Consider the following 19456-nt stretch of genomic DNA (forward strand, 5'->3'; position numbering starts at 1 on the left):
GCAGGCATTTGGGAGGTGAACCAGCAGATGGGCGCTCTTTCTGTGTCTGCCTGATGCCCTCACCTTGCTTTCCTCTGCCTCTCAAAACAAACAAACAAATCCCAAACTCCTTCACATATCTATAAGCCAAAGCGCAATAAATACCTTGATGTTGTATATGCTACTCTTTTCTTTTTTAAAGAAATACTGTGGTATTTCTTACCAGACAACAAGTCAGATGGTAAAAATACCTCTCTTAGTACTCGGCTGCATTCAGCAGCTAGCGCAAGGCCAAACGCACAGATGGTATTCAATACATATCTGCCAATCATTCATTCATTATTTATAAATCACCTTCCATGTGCCAGGTACTGACAAATACACAGAATAGTCTGCTTCTTTATGCCTGTTCCAAATTTATTTCTAAGAGAGAGAGAGAGAGAGAGAGAGAGAAATACTGTGGACGACAAAGAAATCCTAACTATTGGTGTAATCGCCGAATGCTTTAAGTCTTGAGGCCAAAGCCAGGAAGCAGGCTGGGAACTCAGTCCAGGTGTCCCACAAGGGTGACAGGGAGTCAACCACTTGAGTCCATGCTGCTACCCTTGAGAGGTCACATGAGCAGGAAGCTGGAGCCACAGACTGCACCGGGGTACCCCGCTGTGGGAGGTCAGCATCCCAACCAGCACCCATCCTGGCATCCCAACCAGCACGTAAGCCACCAGGTCAAATGAGTTCCCATTCTACCTCTTAAGTCACACATATTATTGAAAGAAACCATTTTAATTGTTTAAATACAGTCACTGATGTATGCATACCAGCTGGTGAGTTGATATCTACAGCCTAAAAATTGACATTTTGCACATAGGTTTTTATTACTAATAGAAATGGACAAAAAGGGGAATCAGAGAGAGGCCCAAGTCAGTATTGTATTGGTTTTTTCTAATTATTTCCATTAACATTATTTTACATCTAATTTTCAAGATTGGTCTCCCAAGTTCTCAGGTTCAATGGTAAATAAATAACAGATCAAATTTAACTATTGTAGGCTTCCTTCTGATGTGGTAAAAGTAAAATTGGAATTTATTGAGGAAAAAAACCTCTGGTAACCACAACATAAGACAGCATGAGACACTTATAACCTGTAAGACAGCTCACCATCTGTAGGGTAAAATGATGAATACAAAAACATATTTGCAAGTTAAAAATAAGCTTACCCCCAGCAACAGCTTTGTGACAATTGGAAAAGGAAATGCTCTTTAGGAGGGTCATATTGTAAATTGTGCTTTAAAGTACAATGGTGGGAAAAGTCGGCACCAAGATTTGAGGCAGCTCAGAAACCAATAAAGGTATTTGCTAAAGTTTGTGAAGTCTAAAAGTGACTCTTGTACAAATTAAGAAGGGCTTTTAACCAAATTCAAAGTTGCAAACATGCCCATCTTTCCTAAGTAAATAATCTCAAACCAATGTCTTAACTTACCCTTGTTACCAACCCCCTTTAAAGTCTTAGCTTAATGCTTTTATGATAGCCATTTTACCCATAAAATCCATTACACAGTGTGCCTTTCATGAAAATTTACCTCATCCATGTCTAGTCAAATGAGAACGGCAAGGGGGTAAAAAAAAATCCGTTTATTATTATGTTAGAAATCCAGTAGGAGAGAGCAAGCCAGCCAGTCCTTGCAGGACTCTGTGCAGTCGGAGGCAGTCACACAGCCCCTATTCCCTCTGCTGCTATGGGGGCCCCCTCATCGAAAACAGCTGCCCAAGGCTGATGATGGCCTGATCCCAGTGCCTTTCCATGGAAAAGCTGAAGTCTGCCACTCAAAGCACGCCACAGCTTGGCACAGGGATTGAGTGATGATCTAAGAAGGGCACCAGGGATTGTTCAGTTGGTGCCCTGGTGAGAGAAATGGGCATTCTAAGGCCTCTGGGAGACTCTCAGGCTAGAAAGGCCAGCTCTGCTCGGCGCTGTCTCCTGGGCTGAGTCGAGCACTCCCCTCTTGGCTTAGGGGATAACCTTCACTCTTCCAGGAGGAAAGGAAGGAAGCAGTTGTGGACTACACACCCTTGGGCAGACACAACAATGGGCTGGCAAACTCGGAGTGATCCTGAAGGACAGAGGGTCGCTGAGGGCAGGAAATGAGTGTCTTAGCATAAAGCCTGATAGTTGGAGGGCTCCCACCTGCCTGCGTGGGGAAGACAAGAGCCTATAGTAGCTGTCTGTAGTGAAAGATCACTTAATGATGAGTCATTCCATAGCATTCTATTTAAAAACTTACTTTTCTTTGAAATAGAGAGAGAGAGGAGAGAAAGAAAGTAAGGATGAGAGACACATATTTTCCATTCACTGGTTTACCCTGCAAATGCCAACACTGTGCTCAGCCAGGCTGAAGTTGGAGCCCAGAACTCAGGAGAGGTAGCCAACGTGGGTGGCAGGACCCAAGTCCTTGAGACATCATGTGCTGCCTTACAAGGCATGCAGGAGCAAGAAGCTGGACTTGGAAGTGGAGCTGGGCTTGAACCTAGAGTGGCATCTTAAACGCCTACCACACAACTGTGTTTTGTTTTCAAAAACCCTTTGAGATAAAGCATAAGGAAACTAAGCCTTCCCTCCCCTAGATCAAAATTATTTGAAAATTAAAATTCCTAGATTGGGCTCCTTTTCTTTCAAATAGGAAAAATAGTCACAAGTGCTCTGAAAGCAGTGAATTGCCTGACCATCCTCCTGTCCCCTGCCACCCAGACACTGCTGCTGCTTCTTAGCGAGCCTTCTGATCAGTTAATAAAGTTTTATTGTCTCAATGGGACTGAATTCAATCCTACAAGACATTACCCTAACAGATTCAGAAAGCACTGCAAAGTGCTCTTCCTTTTCCAAAGCAATTCTCATTGCTTTTTAAGCATGAGCTCAGATGACAGGTCTGAAATAAAAGAATGGACTTCCAACCCTGAAATCTCTCCTATGTGGAACTGAAAAGGAGCCTGGTCTCTGTACCTTGAAAAGCAGGTTACCTTACACGTATTGGAAGGTGAAACTCTATACATCAGTTGGACTTTGTGCAAGTAGCATTTAAGACAGATAAGAAAAAGATGAATAATTGGTCTAATTTTTTGCAGTAAGAATGCTAAATGTCACGGTCCAGTGTAGCATGAAATCTTCCTAACATCTATGAACTGAGAGGGATTTATGGACTCAGCTGCACCATTCTCCTTTAGCCCTACAACCAAACCCTGGCCGACATCTGCATCATACAATGCAAACTTTGAAAATCTCCAACTACAGAGTGCTGGGGCTTGAGGAAGTGAGAAAGGAGGGTAACCCAAACATTAAAACAAACTTTCTGGTTCCAGAAAATTCTAAAAGACTTGCTCAACAATTTAATGTAGCTTTCCTGATTAGTAAAAGGAAGCACCCTGGTCCAAGGTATATGTTTCATTTACACAGGCTTTCAACGTGATTTCTTTATTTGCAGCACCATCCTAGCTATTCAAACAAGGAGCGTATGTGATTGAGTTATGCCTCTTCCACATACATTCTCCATATTGCACTCAGAGAGTAGCTGAGTTTACATTTCCAGTATCAGCCATTTTCCAGGTTGTGTGTTCAGGAAAATATGCCATCATTTCTGACGTTAAGATAGACTGAAGAACAAAAATGTGCATCACTACTGTAGTAAGGAATTAAATTTATTTTCTTATTCTCTGGCTGATCAAGCTAAGGCACTGTGTCACACCTCACAGGAAAGGATTTGGTTTAAAACCCAGTCACCCACTACAAATCCTGCCCCCCACCGTAACTAAATGAAAACAGCCAAGCGCTTGGGGGTGGTTCCTGAGTTGCCTTGCACACTTTGTTTACTTGGGCATGAACCAGGACACTGAGACCTTTAACTTAACTCTTTCACAGGAATCACTTACTAAAGTCCACCAACTGTTTTCACATTCAGGAAGAGAAAACACATATGGGGTCCTTAGTGAGAAGAGTTTGAAGTAAAATACATTTGAATCAAGAATTCAAAAATTTTTAAAAATTGCCATGGAGACAGTCCTACTGCCAAATACACAAGGGTACTTCAATACATTCATGGAAAACAGAGTTAAAAGAAGTTTAATTTATTGCAAAAGAAAAAAAATCTTTGAAATTCATGCATAGCCAAGGTCTTCAAAAAGTTTGTGAAAAAAATGAGCATTACAGAAACAATTTGCATGGATTTCAAGATTTCCTTTTTGTATCAAGATAGATTTGTCTTTTCATTTCATTTTTTTTCAATGAACATCTTGAAGTAAGTATGCTTACCAGAATAAGATAACCTGGTTAGAGAGTGTGGTTTCAATGTCATGGTTAATGTCCACCGGCAGAAGCCAAGCTCTCCAACCGAGGGAGACCAGTCTGAGTTGTACAGAATGTATCTCCCCATTGCCTAGAATGATGCCCGCTACATGGCATACACTCAATAAATATTTCTGGAATGAATTTAAGAATGGAAGGATAGCTGTCCAGTTACCACTTGTGTCTTCATTTCTTTTCTAGGAACACTGAGCTCGCTGTGGGGGCTGTCCCTCCCTCTGTACCCTAATCCACTCTGTGAAAGAACTTCTGGTCTCACCTGTGCTGACACCAGGCCCATGCCCTGTGTCTCAGATAGGAAGAAACCCTCTGCCCTGTCTATTTCAATGTGGCTGGACTTTTGGTTCGAGTGCTCCAGGGCAAGCCAAGAGCACATCTGTTTCTGTGGCCTGAGCTGTCTGGGCACTTGGTACATAAAGCAGGTGGTGAGGAATCAGAGAACGGGTGAGTGAGGACAGATCAGTCACTGCTCCTTGTCCACCACTCTTGTCTCACACAGCACCTTGGGAGGGCAGCTGCCCAGGGTAAGCTTCAGATGCAGGCACACCAGGTGCCACCCATGGAATAAAACCAGGAAGGAAAGATTGCTTTGGCTGGTGTCTCACTGATAAATGAGTAGATGGAATTTGGGATTTAAAAAAAAAGATTTATTGATTTTTACTTGAAAGGAAGATTCACGGAGAGAAGGAAGGAGAGAAAGAGAGTGAGAGAGAGAGAGAGAGAGAGAGAGAGAGAGAGATTTTCCATCCACTGGTTCACTCCCCCAGTGGCTGCAATGGCAGCAGCTGACCAGGAGTCAAGAGCCTCATCCAGGTCTTCCTTGTAGGTATCCAGGGCTTGGGTCATCCTCCACTGCATTCCCAGACAACAAGTAGAGAGTTGGGACATGAGATGCTGCCTATATAGGATGTAGGCACTTGCGGATGGAGGATTAGCCAGAGCCACTGCACTGGTCCCAGATTTTGGGACATTTAAAAAAAAGATTTATTAATTTGAAAGGAAGTTATCTGAAGAGAGTTGGGAGGGGGGAGAGAAAGAGAGAGAGATATTTTCTATCTCCTGTATTGCTCTGCCAAATGGCCAGAACTCCATCTGAGTTTTCTAGATGAGTGGTTGGGGCTCAAGCACTTGGACCCTTCTTGCTATCTTCTCAGGTGCATTGGCAGGAAGTACAGCATTGGGTGCACTGGGTGGGAAGTACAGCAGATGAAAACTGGGTACTCCAATATTGGATGCCAGCTTTGTAGTGGTGGCAGCTTAACTTGCTGTACCCTAATAATGAAATGTCTCTTTTTGATCATACTCATGTTTGCAAAAAAAAAAAAAAAAAAAACCATGATAGGTAAGAGATTCCTACCTCGTAGACGGCGGGAAGACAGATCTCTTGAGTCCATGTTCCCCTGGGGCACGCCTCTGCTGGCACACATCTGTCATGGCACCAGCCGCACTGCACAAAGGGAGGGGCAGAGAGGCACTGACTACACGAATGGAAATGTGCACAGCCTAGCCCATTCAACGGGATCTTGGTAATCTGTGAAGAGAAAGGATAGGGTGGTGGTTAGCCTAGCAGTTCAAACACCTGACACATGGCTGTCTTTGGTTCCTGGCTCCAGTTCTGGAATCCAGCTTTCTGCTCAAGCGGATCCTGGAAGGCAGCAGGTGATGGATCAAGTTCACTGGGTCCCTGCCACCATGTAGGAGGTCTGGACTGGTTTCCTGGCTCTTGGCTTCAGCCCCAGTCCAATATTGGTTGTTGAAAAAGAGTTTGGGAGTGATATAGCAGATGTAAGCTGTCTCTAGGTCTGTCTATCTAACCCTTCGCTTCTCAAAAAGATATTAGTGGTCAAGTACTATTTATTTAAAACAAACCAAAAGCAACAGGGATTAGAAAGAATTTCCTGAGGGATTTTTGGTTTGTTTGTCATGTAAAAAGTGAATTCACTGAAGTTATATATTTAACTATATCTTTCTATAGAGCTGTATGTGTCTTCTGTGAAATACACACACACATACACACACACACACATATATATATAATATAAAATTTGATGGAATCTACCAGGGATAGTAATTATGTAAGTCACATAATCAGTATTAAGCAATTAAAATATTGAAAAATCAAATTTGTTCCTTCCCTTTATTGTTGGCACATATATAACACAATTACAAATTACTGTACAGAGAATACAAACTTTGTCATATAATGTTGCAGACTGTGCATAGTAGAGATTTTTTTTTTCCTGTCTGAGATGATTTTAAAATAACGCGAGAATGTGGTTTAAGCAATGGGAAAACATATTTGAACCTCTGGAAAATTCTAAGGAAGGTCACATAACGTTCTAGCAACAAGATGCACATCTTTCAGAGAAAAAGGATTCCTGGCTGATGTCAGATTTCAATTTGCATTTCCAAAATTTATCTGCCTGCATTAGAGTTCTGCCATGAGCACTGTATTTCTCATTTGTGTTTAAGAAAAACTTGTTTTTCTTATTGAGAAATACAGGACAAAAGGAGAAGCACACACTGTAAAAAGACATCCTTTTGGGCCAATTTCCCTTGACTAAGAATACTAGCTTGATTCGGGAGATCTCTGGAAGACTCAAGAAAGAACTCCCAGGAGGAGCAGTGGGTCTAAGACAAAGAGAGACAGTCCGAAGGCCTCCATGACACCTGTTGTAAAAAGCTCACTCGGGAAGAAGCAGGTCCATGGAGACTCCCAAGGGAGCAAGGCTCACCTTGTTCCCCGTGATCACCAGTGTGTAGCCATTCTGGTTTAATGGGTGTTCCACAACCACTTCTGGAGACACAGGGTGGGAATCCAGGCGAAAATTCACATAAGGGTCATACGACATTGTTCGAGAAATCACAACCTGAGGGAGGAAAAAAAAAGAGAGAGAGAAAAACACCCAGTTTCCAACAAGCTCTGTTTAAATGTGCATGTGAAATGTGGATGATAATGGAAATAACAGATTAGGAAAGTTCAAGGGTGCTTGCACTGAAGACCTGACAGTTCATCTTGTAAATCAATATGACATGCTCTAATCTGCTGCCTTGGGGACCATTTATTTGAGCCCCCAACATAAACTCTTGCCTATGATCTTTTAATGGTTTCTAGGGAAGGAGACCTTCTAATCAATCAGCTAGCTCAGGCAGACAAATCCTCACAACTGTACAGGGAAGTGGCAGGGCTGAAGCTCTCCCCCAGAAAGAAGATACCACCTATGGCACAAGGATCCTGGATCACTTTCTAATCCGGCCCCTTGATCCTACCCACTGGGCAGTTCTCCTTGATGTCGCAGTGAGAAGACTGGACGGGAGCCTGGAAACCTGAGCTAGTTCAGCAGTGCTGCTCTCAAGCCGTATTTATAGACCTTGCGAGGTCAAAAGAGGTCTCCGGCTACTCTGAAATGATGGACTGTAGTTTTTCTAAGACACTGTCTTGTGCTGTTATTAATCACATGATGAAAGTTGCACTTCTTGTCTTGGCTTTAAAATAAAGCCTGATCATTTTAATGCATGGGAAATGAGGTTGGACTATAGAGTCCCTGTTGCTTTCAGGTATGTCTCATTTGGAGTGTTGCCCAGCTATATAATTTCCATCTTCCCACTTCCTAGAACTCAATAATAAGCTCAGAGATGACAATCACCAATTAGCATATAGTCAGCATGATTAACTTAGATAAACACAGACGCAAAGGGGGTTTGGGAGTTCTCAGACTTTCATTCCTAGGTAGGATTTTAGGCTGTATATTCAAGCACAGGAGGAGGACATAATGGGCTGAGCACAGCTCTGGGCTGGAAGTCTACACCAGGGAGCTGTCTGGCACCTCTCCCCCTGTTAGATTGCATTGGAAGTTTACTTAATTGCCACGAGTATGAAACCATGGGACAAACATGGGCATCTGTGAGATTAGGATTATTTAAACAGTCATTCTTTGTGCCTCAACTATATTCCTAGAATTGGAATGAAAATTACAGGAGGAGCTGCTTTGTATTCTTCATAAAAACATACAACATATAAATGTTCCAGGGAATAGCAGTAAATTTTTTTCCTGAGCAGAATAAAGGAGCCAAGTAGCCTGAAATAATTTAGGAACATTTCCAAAGTACCCAATTTGTTCCTAGGGAGTGGATTGTTGATAGAGAGACTAAGCTCACAGAGCTGTAAAAGTTAACTATCATGACATTTCTGGTCTAGAGTTTGTTCTACCCCAAACTTTCAGCACTTCCATAACACGTCGCTCAAGCAGGGTGGCTGCGTGTGCACGGACATTCAATCACTTGGTCAGGACGGGGATGGACAGAATTAACTTTCAGGGCCTAGGAGATACGCACAACCTTTGCAGGCAAAATGGAAAGAAGTTCAGTTACTAGTCCTGCCTACCTCAGGGTGCTAGCTGCTGGCAAAACGTCATGCGTTAGGCTCCGCAGCCTCCCTCTCAAGCTGCCCAAATTTCATGAATCCAGTTTTGCAGTCTTAACCCCTCTCACTTTTTTCTGCTCTCTTCCATCTTCCCCCTCCTTACGCTTATATTTTTTGGTCACTGCCAGTCACTTCAAACTGTCAAGGTGGTAAAAAAAAAAGTATCCTTCTCTCACTCACAAGTCAAAACGATAGGAACCCAGCCTGGCTTAATAATCCTACTCTTTCTGCATCACATTCTGAGCTTCTATCTCACGGAAGGATTTATCGCTAGGCACCTTCCACTGGAAGCTTGCATGTTGGGTCTATCTCAGTGGTTTCTCCTGCTCTGCTCAGACTTACTACAGAACAACCACCACTCAGGCCCTTCCCTGAATCTCTACCACACATTCCCCTTTTTTTTTTTTAAGATTTTTAAATTTTTATTGAAAGTTAGATATACAGAGAGGAGGAGAGACAGAGAGGAAGGTCTTCCGTCTGATGATTCACTCCCCAAGTGACCGCAATGGTTGGTGCTATGCCTATCCGAAGCCGGGAGCCAGGAACTTCCTCCAGGTCTCCCACACAGGTTCAGGGTCCCAAGGCTTTGGGCCATCCTCGACTGCTTTCCCAGGCCACAAGCAGGGAGCTGGATGGGAAGTGGAGCTGCCAGGATTTAAAACTGGAGCCCATGTGGGATCCTGGAGCCTTCAAGGTGAGGACATTAGCCGCTAGGCCATGGCACTGGGCCCCACATTCCCTTGTTAATGGCCAGTCATCTTTGACTTTTTCAACTATCTGTATCCCATCCAAATACACATTTACAGGAAAGGATTGACCTTTCTTTCTCCCCTGCTAATCCCCCAGAGAAGCTCTTTGCACCTATCAACTTGGGTTCATTGACCTTTGTTAAGACTTTGTCTGAAAGGCATTGGAACTTTCTTAACAGCTTCTACCTGAGTCAGGGACCAGCTAACTACTTAATATAGATTTCATTGAAGCCTCACATTAACCTGCCAAGAGAGGTACTAAGACTTTTCTGTACTGAAAACATGACAGAGAGTTTTAGTGAGACAGCACAACAGCTGGATTTCTAAGGAGCTTTATCTCACACCAGAATCTGCATGCTTGACCTCTCCTTAAATATTCATTGCTGGATGCTTGGAGCACCAGAGTAAATACCAATAAAGAGCTTCAACTCGTGAGTCAGCGCACTAAAACAAATTTCACAATGTGTTTGCCTTGTCAATTACTCCATGTTTCAGTGCCTACGGAGGAAGCCTTTGCTTTGGCTTTGATGGCAAAGAGGAAATGTCATACTAGCACAGCTCCTGAAGCTCCTCTTTTGCTGCCTTCTTTTGAAAGAATTTTATTCTTGTTTTTTTTTTTTTTTTAATTTATTTGAAAGGCAGAGGAAAAGAGGAAAAATCTACCATCTGCTAGTCAATTCCCTCAATGCTCATAGTGGCCTCAGTGGGGCCATGTGGGTGGCAGGCCCCCAACTTCTTGAGCTGTCAACTGCTACGTCCCAGGGTGCTTATCAACAGCAAGCTGGAATGAGGAGTGATGGTGGGCCTTGAAAGCAGACACTCTGAACCCAGGTTAACTGCTGCATCAAACTTGCACCCCTGAAACTCTACTAGAGTTGTGCTACTGCTACTACTGCTAACGCTACTACTACCACTGCTTTTACTTGAAAGGCAGACAGAGAGGGAAACAGATATTCCATCCATTAGATCACAACCCCAAATGGCTCCAACAGTTGGGGTGGGCCAGGTTGAAATCAGAGACCAAGAACTCCATCAGGGTCTCTCCCACAGGGGTGACAGGGGCCCAGACACTTGGGCTATCCTCTGTTGCTTTCCCAGGCACAGCGGCAGGGAGGTGGATTAACAACGGGGCACTTGGGAATCAAACCGGCACTCTGGCATGTGATGCCAGTGTTGAACTCATAGTGCCCCACAATGCCGGCCCCAAGCTCTACTCCTGACCGTCAGCTAGGCAAAGTGCTACTTGGTGGAACAAGAGAAAGCAGGAAAGTCTGCACGGGAAGGGAGAATGATCCTTTGGATTCTGAGCAGAGCTTCACCCAGAGGCAAATATGGTTTTAGTAGATCATTGCCCTGTTCCCTGCAGAACTACTGACTGCTGTAAAATGGCAAGAATGATGTCCCATTGTTAATTTCTTGCTTTCTCTTATTGCTGAGATTCTAAATAATTGAGTAACCACTTTAACTCAAAATACCCTGAAGCAATGTTTACAAGAAATTAAGAGTTCCTTTTGGTTGCCATGGCTATGATTCTAGGAACAGAACTGAATATGGCATCTAAATTTAATTCTTACGATAGATCACCTGGCAATTCCAGAACGATTAGTACAAAACAGAAGACTAGACATTCTTTTTGGAGTTTTCATTGCGTCAACAAGTAGCAACCTTAGGCATTTTGGTCACAAAATCTTTTTTTTAATGTTTTTGAAAATACAAGATTAATACATTTTGGAGAAGGAAAGGAATCTAAAATTCTTGCGGTTATGATCTCATATAACCTTCCTCAGCGAGTTATCTGGGGGAGCTCATAGGGAAGAAATGTGTGCATAAATATAATAAAGCCACCATGGCTGGGCTCCCACATTTGTAAACCTAAGCAAAACTAATTTTGTGTCAGAGTCTACAAATGCAGATGAAAAGATCTCTCACTTTTTCCCTTTAGGTCTCTCACTCTCTCCCACTCAATTAAATGAACAATTTAAAAAATTTATTGGAAAAGCAGATTTGTAAAGAGAAGGAGACACAGAGAAAAAGATCTGCCACAGGTTTACTCCCCAGGTGGCCGCAATGGCTGAAGCTGAGCTGATCCAAAGCCAGGAGCCAGGAGCTTCTTCCGGGTCTCCCATGTGGATGCAGGCTCCCAAGGCTTTGGGCCGTCATTAACTGCTTTCCCAGGCCATAAGCAGAGAGCTGGATGGGAAGTGGAGCAATCAGCGCATGACTGGAGCCCAAATGGGATCACAGCACCTGTGAGGTGAGGATTTAGTCACAGAGCCATCATGTCAGGACCAAATGAATAATTAAAAAAAAAAAAATAGGGGTAGCTAGACAGCTGCCTATCTAACATACAAACATGTTAAATTATATAAGCTTATTTAGTTTAAATAAACTATAAAAATCCATGTGTGAGGGGAGGACAGCAGGCCTTTACAAATATCTACTCTCTTACAAAAAGCTTTATGTATTTATTATTGTTATTATTATTATTTTTTGAAAGGGCCACAACATTTAGGACTGCACCAGGCTAAAACCAGGAGTTTTCCTTAATCAAGTAAGAGGAAGGTTTGCCTTTGGAGGTCCATGGCTTCGGGTGCCCTCACCTTGTCCCAGTCTGCATTCTCAGATGGCCCCTGTTTGGTATCCTGGGTCTGATGAACATTCATTCCTTCATGGTCAGGATCCAAGAGGAGATGTGTGGAGGGGGGAGGGATGGGAAGAACGAAAGTGGTTTTTTTCCAGGAGAATCGAGCAGAGGGAGGGCTAGAGGAAGAAGCTGTCCAAGTGCCTGTCTGGCCAAGGAGGCAAAGGCTTATGGTGTGTTAGGGGAAGGCATGAGAAGTGGCAGCGAGGCAGGGATGGAGCAGCATGGATGAGAGGGCGTCTTTCTGGAAGGACAGACTGTGGTGCACAGTAGGTCCTCAAGGCGGATCTACTGCCTTCATCTATAGACTGAAGAACAGGCTCACTGAGGCTGTGAGGAAGACATGCATGGATGCCGCAGAATTCAATATGAATTTCCAAGGCACAGTCAGCCCCTGATGCCCCTCGCTTCTTCAGGTTTACTACTTTCTTAGTATGCGAAGGGAACTGGTGCTCAATTACAAAGAAACCAGAACATGTGTAGTAGAGCTATTTGTTTCCATCAGAGAGAAAAATTTAGTTTTTTTTTTAATTAGGGGGGAAAAAAACCCTGAGAAGAAATAGAAATTACTGATCAGTATAGACAGCTCAGAATGAAAAGGTGTTTGCGGGGGGTGGGGGGGTTGTGTGCAGACTGAGCCACTGTCTGTGAGGCAGAATCCCATATATGTACTGGTTCAAGTCCTCGCTGTTCCATTCACCTGGCCAAGTAGTGGAAGACTCAGATGGAGTTTCTGGCTCCTGGCTGCTGCCTAGCCCAGCCACGCCTGTTAACAACCATTTGGGAAGTAAACTAGCAGGTGGAAGATTTCTCTCGCTTTCTTTTTCTTTCTCTCTGTCACTGTTTTAAGTAAATACAATAAATCTTTAAACAAAAAAGAACAGTGGTAAAACACAGGACTGGGTGGTAAAAGCTGAATTAAATGATGCTTTACTTCCTTCTTCCTTTTGTTCTTTTTGGTAAAGAGGCCATGGGTAGTTCCGTACGAACTTCACTCTACAAATGCCTGATATACCAAACTGGCAAAACAGTCTTCCTCCTTATCAGAGGTACCAATGCACTCATTTCCTCTTTTTGAAATGCATAAAAAGTGAGGCAAAATAAATCAATATCACATTGAAAAATTTGTTAAAGTTTTAAAATATTTATTAATGAAAAAAATCTCAAAACAATATAAGCTAGAAAACTTGTAAAAATTTTATATAATTAAGACATTTAAATCAATATTCCAAATGTATTGGCTATATAATTAGCCAGCTTATAAGCAGATAAACAGTTTGTCTGCTTCTGAAGTGATGGTTTTAAAAATCTATTAATAAGTATTTTTCATATATTACATGCATGTCTTCCTGTTCTTTCCAAAAAAAATCCATGCAAAAAAAAAAATCATCCCAGCTATTCCAAAAACCAAAAACAAGTCCATGGTTCCATATGTTAATGATGCTTATGGTTGTATGTTTGAGTCATGGCTACTTTGTTTCCTATCTGGCTTCCTGTTAATGGGCATGGGAAACCAGTGGAATATAACCTAAGTCATGTGGCCCTGCACTCACATGAGAGACCTGGAAGAAGCTCCTGACTCCAGACTTCAGACAGGCCCTGCTCTGGCTCTTCTGGCCATATGGGGAGAAAGAACCAGCAGATGGAAGCTTGCTTTTTCTGTAAATCTGCCTTTCAAATAAATAAATAATTCTTTAAAAACAAGATATAGGTATTTCTTAATAGCATGCATCAATTCATTCCAAGAGATTACACATGAATCGGGCATAAGTTTTAGTTTGGGCATAACCCTGCAATCAATGCTTATAGTTAAGTTCTTTGTCAAACAAACAAAAAAATTAAGAACTAATGAGCATATTTCCTCCTAAAATGGCATACCAAAGTTAGCATACTTCTATCTGACTATTGTCAAAAGGAGACTGTTAAAATAGCAGTCCCCTATGAAAAAGGCTTATGTGGTCCCAGACTGCTCTGGTTGTGTCCCTGCCTGATACTGGTAGCATGGTGTCTCCATCATCTGTGACTACATCTTGCACAAGGGCAGCCATGTGTGTCACAAGCTCTCCCTACAAGATTTGCCACAGTAGCAGCACACGCACAAAAAGAATTTGATACTGAGAGGTCAACAAATAAATTGATTCTTTTGATTGGATGTGTTATTATTTTCAGTTCCCTGGTCATGAACATAGTCCTGCAGGCAATGTTCATCAACAAGGATCTTTACCTAGGTGATTCTCTCCTCTTCAAGTTTCTCAAGGCTTGGTGGTGTAGTTCAGAGGCAGAAAAGAAGGGATTAGTGGTAATGGGGATGGGGGAGAGGGGAGAACGGGGGAGAGAGCATGAATAAGCATGAACTCCAAGTGCCTAACAGCACCCTTAAGGGTGCCCAGGCTAAGGCTACCAAAGACAGGCGTGTGCAGGGCACACAGCATCAGCCTAGTGACGGTGGAGCTCAGCCCGAGACAAATCTTGAAAGGGCCTCAGCACCCCACCCCCATTCCTGATTCCCTCCCTCGCCCTGGCCTGACAGTCATGCACAAATATTTTAATAGCAATGCTTTGCATTTAGAGATTAAAGGCCTCAAACAAGTGCTGGTTTAAGAAAAAAAAAAATCCCAGTGAGCATTGTTTTGGATATAGATTAGACGAGGAGCTTGGAAGGGGAGACATGGGCAATCCCTGTGATTAGCCTGTGATCTGCATGAGAATCCTTTCCCCACCGCTCATCCCCACAGCCATGCTCCATGTATGAGTGCTCCTATGTTCCTTTCTACAGTCCTCCCCTCTCCCTAATTTGTAAGAACTCAGTTCTCCTGGTGTATGGATGCTATCTCAAGCAGTGTTGATCAAAGCAGCCCAGGAGAGCCATCGCACAAAAACACACTGTTTGGGAACTCTATCGTGGTACTGCAGCTATATAGACTCAAATATACCCACATCTTAGTGTACTTAGACACGGTTGCACCTGTACAAGATAAGTCACACATGTTTCAATGTTAGCAATGTGTCAGAAATGTCTTCTCTGCACACACATGATATTGTTAGCTAAACAATATAATTCTTTCTAATCAACTAACCACTGTGAAATACCTGATTCACTTTGCAGCCAACAGCTGCAGCTGTGGCTTGGGTTCCCAGTGAGAACTGAGGGTAAGCATGAGAGGAAGGGCAGAAACAGCTGCAAACTCTTGGGAGGAAAAATTCGCAGAGCAACCTTGCCACTGGGGTTCAGGGAAGGAAGGAAATAGAATGATTCTGCTGTTCCTTTTCATGTGTGGCAGCTGTCTTTGGGGAGGGGGAAATGATATCCATTCTATTTTGTAGCAGAAACTGCATAGTATTTATGAAGATGCGAGTTGCAGAAACTTGGGCTAGGCCAGCGTTTTAACATTTCACGCAGTTAAAATCTTTCCAAAACCTGGTAGGGCATTCCTTCTCTGACAGCTCAGGCTGAATATACATACCCCTATCTTTGCTCCATTCCTCCCTATTCTTCCACTGTTATTTGCTGTAAACAAATTCGATTTCAGTGATGTTGACTAATTCTTCAAATGCTTTAGACTTATCTACATCAAAGTTAGTGGAATTCTCTCAGGCTACTGTCAGAGAAACAGCTCTGTGGGTCCCCTCGGCCCACTGTCTGTACATGCTATTACTACAAAGTCACCGGTGATCTCCCCTGTGGACAATGTAGGTCCTGAATGCAAGTTCAGTGCCACTGTTTTCTTGGCTTCAATCATTTGCCTCGACAAGCAAAGTCAGTAGGTTTCCAGGATATAGCTGATGAATCAGTCACCTGTTGTTTTTTTTTAATCAGTGACATCAGTGCTTTTCATAAAATACTCATCTATTTATTTTTACAGCTTTTTATTCTACAAATGGTGGGAGACAAACATAGACGATGTGCTGTATCTTTTCTTTGTTGCATGAGACTGATACCCGACATACCCTTGGGGTGTGGATTCTTTATTCAAGCAACCTACTTAAAAAATGAGTTTCATTGGAATTCTAGCACCTTGAAAGAGTCCAGAAATTCTTCCATATTAAAAAAGTGTCAGATATGAAGTAACTGTAGAGAGTTTATTTATTTGAAACTGTATTGGTGAGGTAGAGGGCAATTTGGAAAAAAAAATCAGAAATAATACAGAAGACCAAATCAATAGTATTGGAACAGGTTAGGAATTCAAAACAGATGCTAACCTCCCTCAGGCTCCTTCGAGATCTTTGGGATTTTATAGAACACCATCAATGTAAATCAACAGCACATAGAATTAATTAATAGCACCTTTTTACAAGGATAATGGTTTTGGCCACAGTGCATGTCTAATGAGAAACGACTGAGCATCTCTCTCTCAACTTTGAGAGGGTAAGACTTGAACTAAATGGTCCAGATGGATGAGGCGCATACATAATAAGCACTGGTGGCTGGGAGAAAGGAATGGGAGGCCGAGCCTGTGCTGAAACACAGAAGGAAGGGTAACCAGTGTGGGAAAGTTTTGGTCACAGGATCTAGAAGATTAGTTAGGGAGACTTTATTTATGACTTGCAAAAAAAAATTCTACCAAGCCCGTAAATACAAAAGACACATGATTTATGGTTCTTAAAGTATGGCAATGACTTGTATTCAGACTGTGGTTGAGTTTTTAAAATATAGTTTGCAAAAAGGATATGGATACAGGATGAACAGATGGGCAGCACACAGGAAAACCCCACCATCCTTAGTGCGTGTACTTGAAGTCACGGAATGGTCACCATGCCAGCCTATCATATGACTGTATGAAAATCTCCCTTTTAAAGGAAGTTTCTAGTATTCACAGAAATCCAGCGCTTCTTTAGCTATCAAGGCCTTTCTGGGTTAATCAAGAATCTAATCATGAGTTCACGTTGAAAGCACTGCTGACTATTAAAGCAGTAACATAAATCCAGCACTAAAATGCAGTTATAATTTCTGTGAAGTGCTATGATTCCTGTATCTAGGAAACATGGAACTTCAATCAAGTCAGAAATGTCAACGTTCATTGTATGGAAATGTTGCTGCTACCCGTTGAAAGCATTTCTTAATAAAAATACAGTTTTTTAAAAAATAAGCTTTTGAACTTTTTGTGTGTATGACCCCCACCATTCTACAGAATCAGGAGAGCCTGAAGTACAATGGGGGTTTGATGACAGCCTCCCATCCCAATGGCTGCCAGCATTTCTCAATGATGTGAATGTTTCTTCTTACGGAGACGCACGGTTTACACAATAGCTCCCTTTGATCTGTAGCTTCCCTTGAAATAGGAAAACATCGCCCAGAAGCACTGTATAATTGTTTCATTTTTACTTTCCAATCATGTGACAGCATTTATGAATGGAAAAAAAATCTAAACATTTCTGGACTAGAAAATTAAACAAATCACATCAAACTTTTCTAAGCTCCAAGTTAACGCAAATAGGCCACATATTTCATAAAAAGTGGATAAGGTGTCGCTGTTTGGCTCTCCGTGTGTGTGCGTCTTTCACCTCTGTGGTGACTCAGACTTTAAAATATTTGAAATAACTTACTGCAAAGACAAAAACAATTAGTACTCTACGAGATAAAACAAACACACTCGCAAGCACTCACCTGTATGAAGCGGCCTTCTGAGGTCCCGAGGTTAGCAATGGTGAGGTTGCCTTTGATGAAGGTGGAGATGGATGTTAAGAGGACTTGGTTGAACTGGCCCGTGAATAAGTCCACGCGCTGCAGAGCGGTGGTCAACTCTGTGCGATATTCATCGCTGCGTGCTTCGCAGTCTGACGAATTTCTCAGGAGGGTCTGGAATAAAATATAGTCATACAGTTCATGGGAGTCCAGATGCGAACAAGCTGGTCGGAAACTTTTTAGTGCGCCCTTTCAGAGCTTGCAGGGGAATGGCCAGGACAAGCGTGCAGACAAATGGCCCCAGATAGGCTTATGTGCTTCTAGAAACTGAAAGGGCTCTGGTTTCACCAAGCACTGCTGTGTATGCATATACAATCTTTAGAATGGAGGCTCATCTTATTATCGTCATCTTTTTAAAAGTTTTATTTTTATTTATTTGTTAGGCAGAATTATGGAGAGAGGGAGAAACAGAAAGACTGGGAAAAAGACAGGGAGAGAAAGAGGGAGAAAGTGAGAAAAAGGGAAGGAGGAAGGGAAAGAGGGAGGGAGAGAGGGAGGGAGGGATCTTTCATCCACTGGTTCACTTCCCAAATGGCTGGCAGTGGCCAGGCATAACCCAGGAACCCAGAACCCTATCTGGGTCTCCCATGTAGGTGGCAGGGGCCAAAGTGTGTGGGCCATTCTCTGCTGCCTTTCCAGGAGCATTAGCAAGGAGTTAGATCAGAAATGGAGCAGTCCAGACTCAAACTAGGACGCAAACTGGCACTCCTACGGAGGTTGGCTCTGCAGAGAGGTCCAATCTGTGACGTCACAAAGCTAGACCCACTATCACCATTTGCACTGAAATCCCAATACATGGATACCCAAGATGTATGTTTGAGCTGGTGGTTGAGATGCCAATGAAGATACCTACATCCTATATGAAAGAATCTCAGTTCCAGCCCTAGCTTTGCTCCTGTGCTTCTTGCTAACACACCCTAAGGCAGCTGCTGATGCCTTAAGTACTTGATTCCTTGCCAACCACTGGGAGACATGGATTAAGTTTTCGGCTTTTGACTCTTGCCTGTACCAACCTCAGCTACTGCTGGCGTTTAGGATGTGAGCTAGAGCATAGGAGCTCTTTCTGTCTTCTTTTTCTCTTAAATAATAACTAATTAAATAAAAGAAATGCATAACCTTAGCTGATGCCATCACAACAAAAATAAAACCTTAAATATCTCAGCCTTTGGCATAAAGGTAGCACTAGTTCTTGACATGTGATTTTCTAAAAAAAAATTTTTAATTTCATTTTATGATAGAGTTTCATAGGCTCTGGGATTTCCCTTCAGCCCTTTCCAAATCCCCTCCCCCTACTGATTTCCCCTATATCAATCATTACAAATAGTATAATCCTACATAAACAGTCATAAGTCCATCACTTAGCTATTTAAGTGTATCCTGACATTGTAGGTACAGACAATGACACAGTCCAGCATCCTATTGTCAAGATATATTTAACAATTTCATTGAGAGTCCATCTTTGATTTGGAAGCAGAGATGCGTAATGCATTGTACCTTCATATTTGGATGTGACAATCTCCATTACATGGCTACTATACATGCCCTTAAATGAAAAGCTATAAAACAAAATCAACAATAGGACCATAAATAGAAAACTTATAAGAACATGAAGTTAAATAATATGCTACTG

General features: G+C 42.5%; 1 protein-coding gene across 1 annotated transcript in view; it reads right to left on the bottom strand.

The window, feature by feature from the left end:
- The window catches only part of MET (MET proto-oncogene, receptor tyrosine kinase), a 101237-nt gene that overhangs the window by 36278 nt on the left and 45503 nt on the right, over nt 1-19456 (bottom strand). The window contains exons 3-5 of the mRNA XM_041002260.1: nt 17749-17940; nt 7066-7200; nt 5688-5861 (exon numbers count right to left, since the gene is read on the bottom strand). Of these exons, the coding sequence (XP_040858194.1) occupies nt 5688-5861; nt 7066-7200; nt 17749-17940 (501 nt within the window). The remainder of the gene's footprint in view (nt 1-5687; nt 5862-7065; nt 7201-17748; nt 17941-19456) is intronic.

This window comes from Ochotona curzoniae, unplaced genomic scaffold, assembly GCF_017591425.1.
Source record: "Ochotona curzoniae isolate NIBS_2020 unplaced genomic scaffold, NIBS_Ocur_1.0 scaffold_2476, whole genome shotgun sequence".
NCBI classification, from domain to species: Eukaryota; Metazoa; Chordata; class Mammalia; order Lagomorpha; family Ochotonidae; genus Ochotona; species Ochotona curzoniae.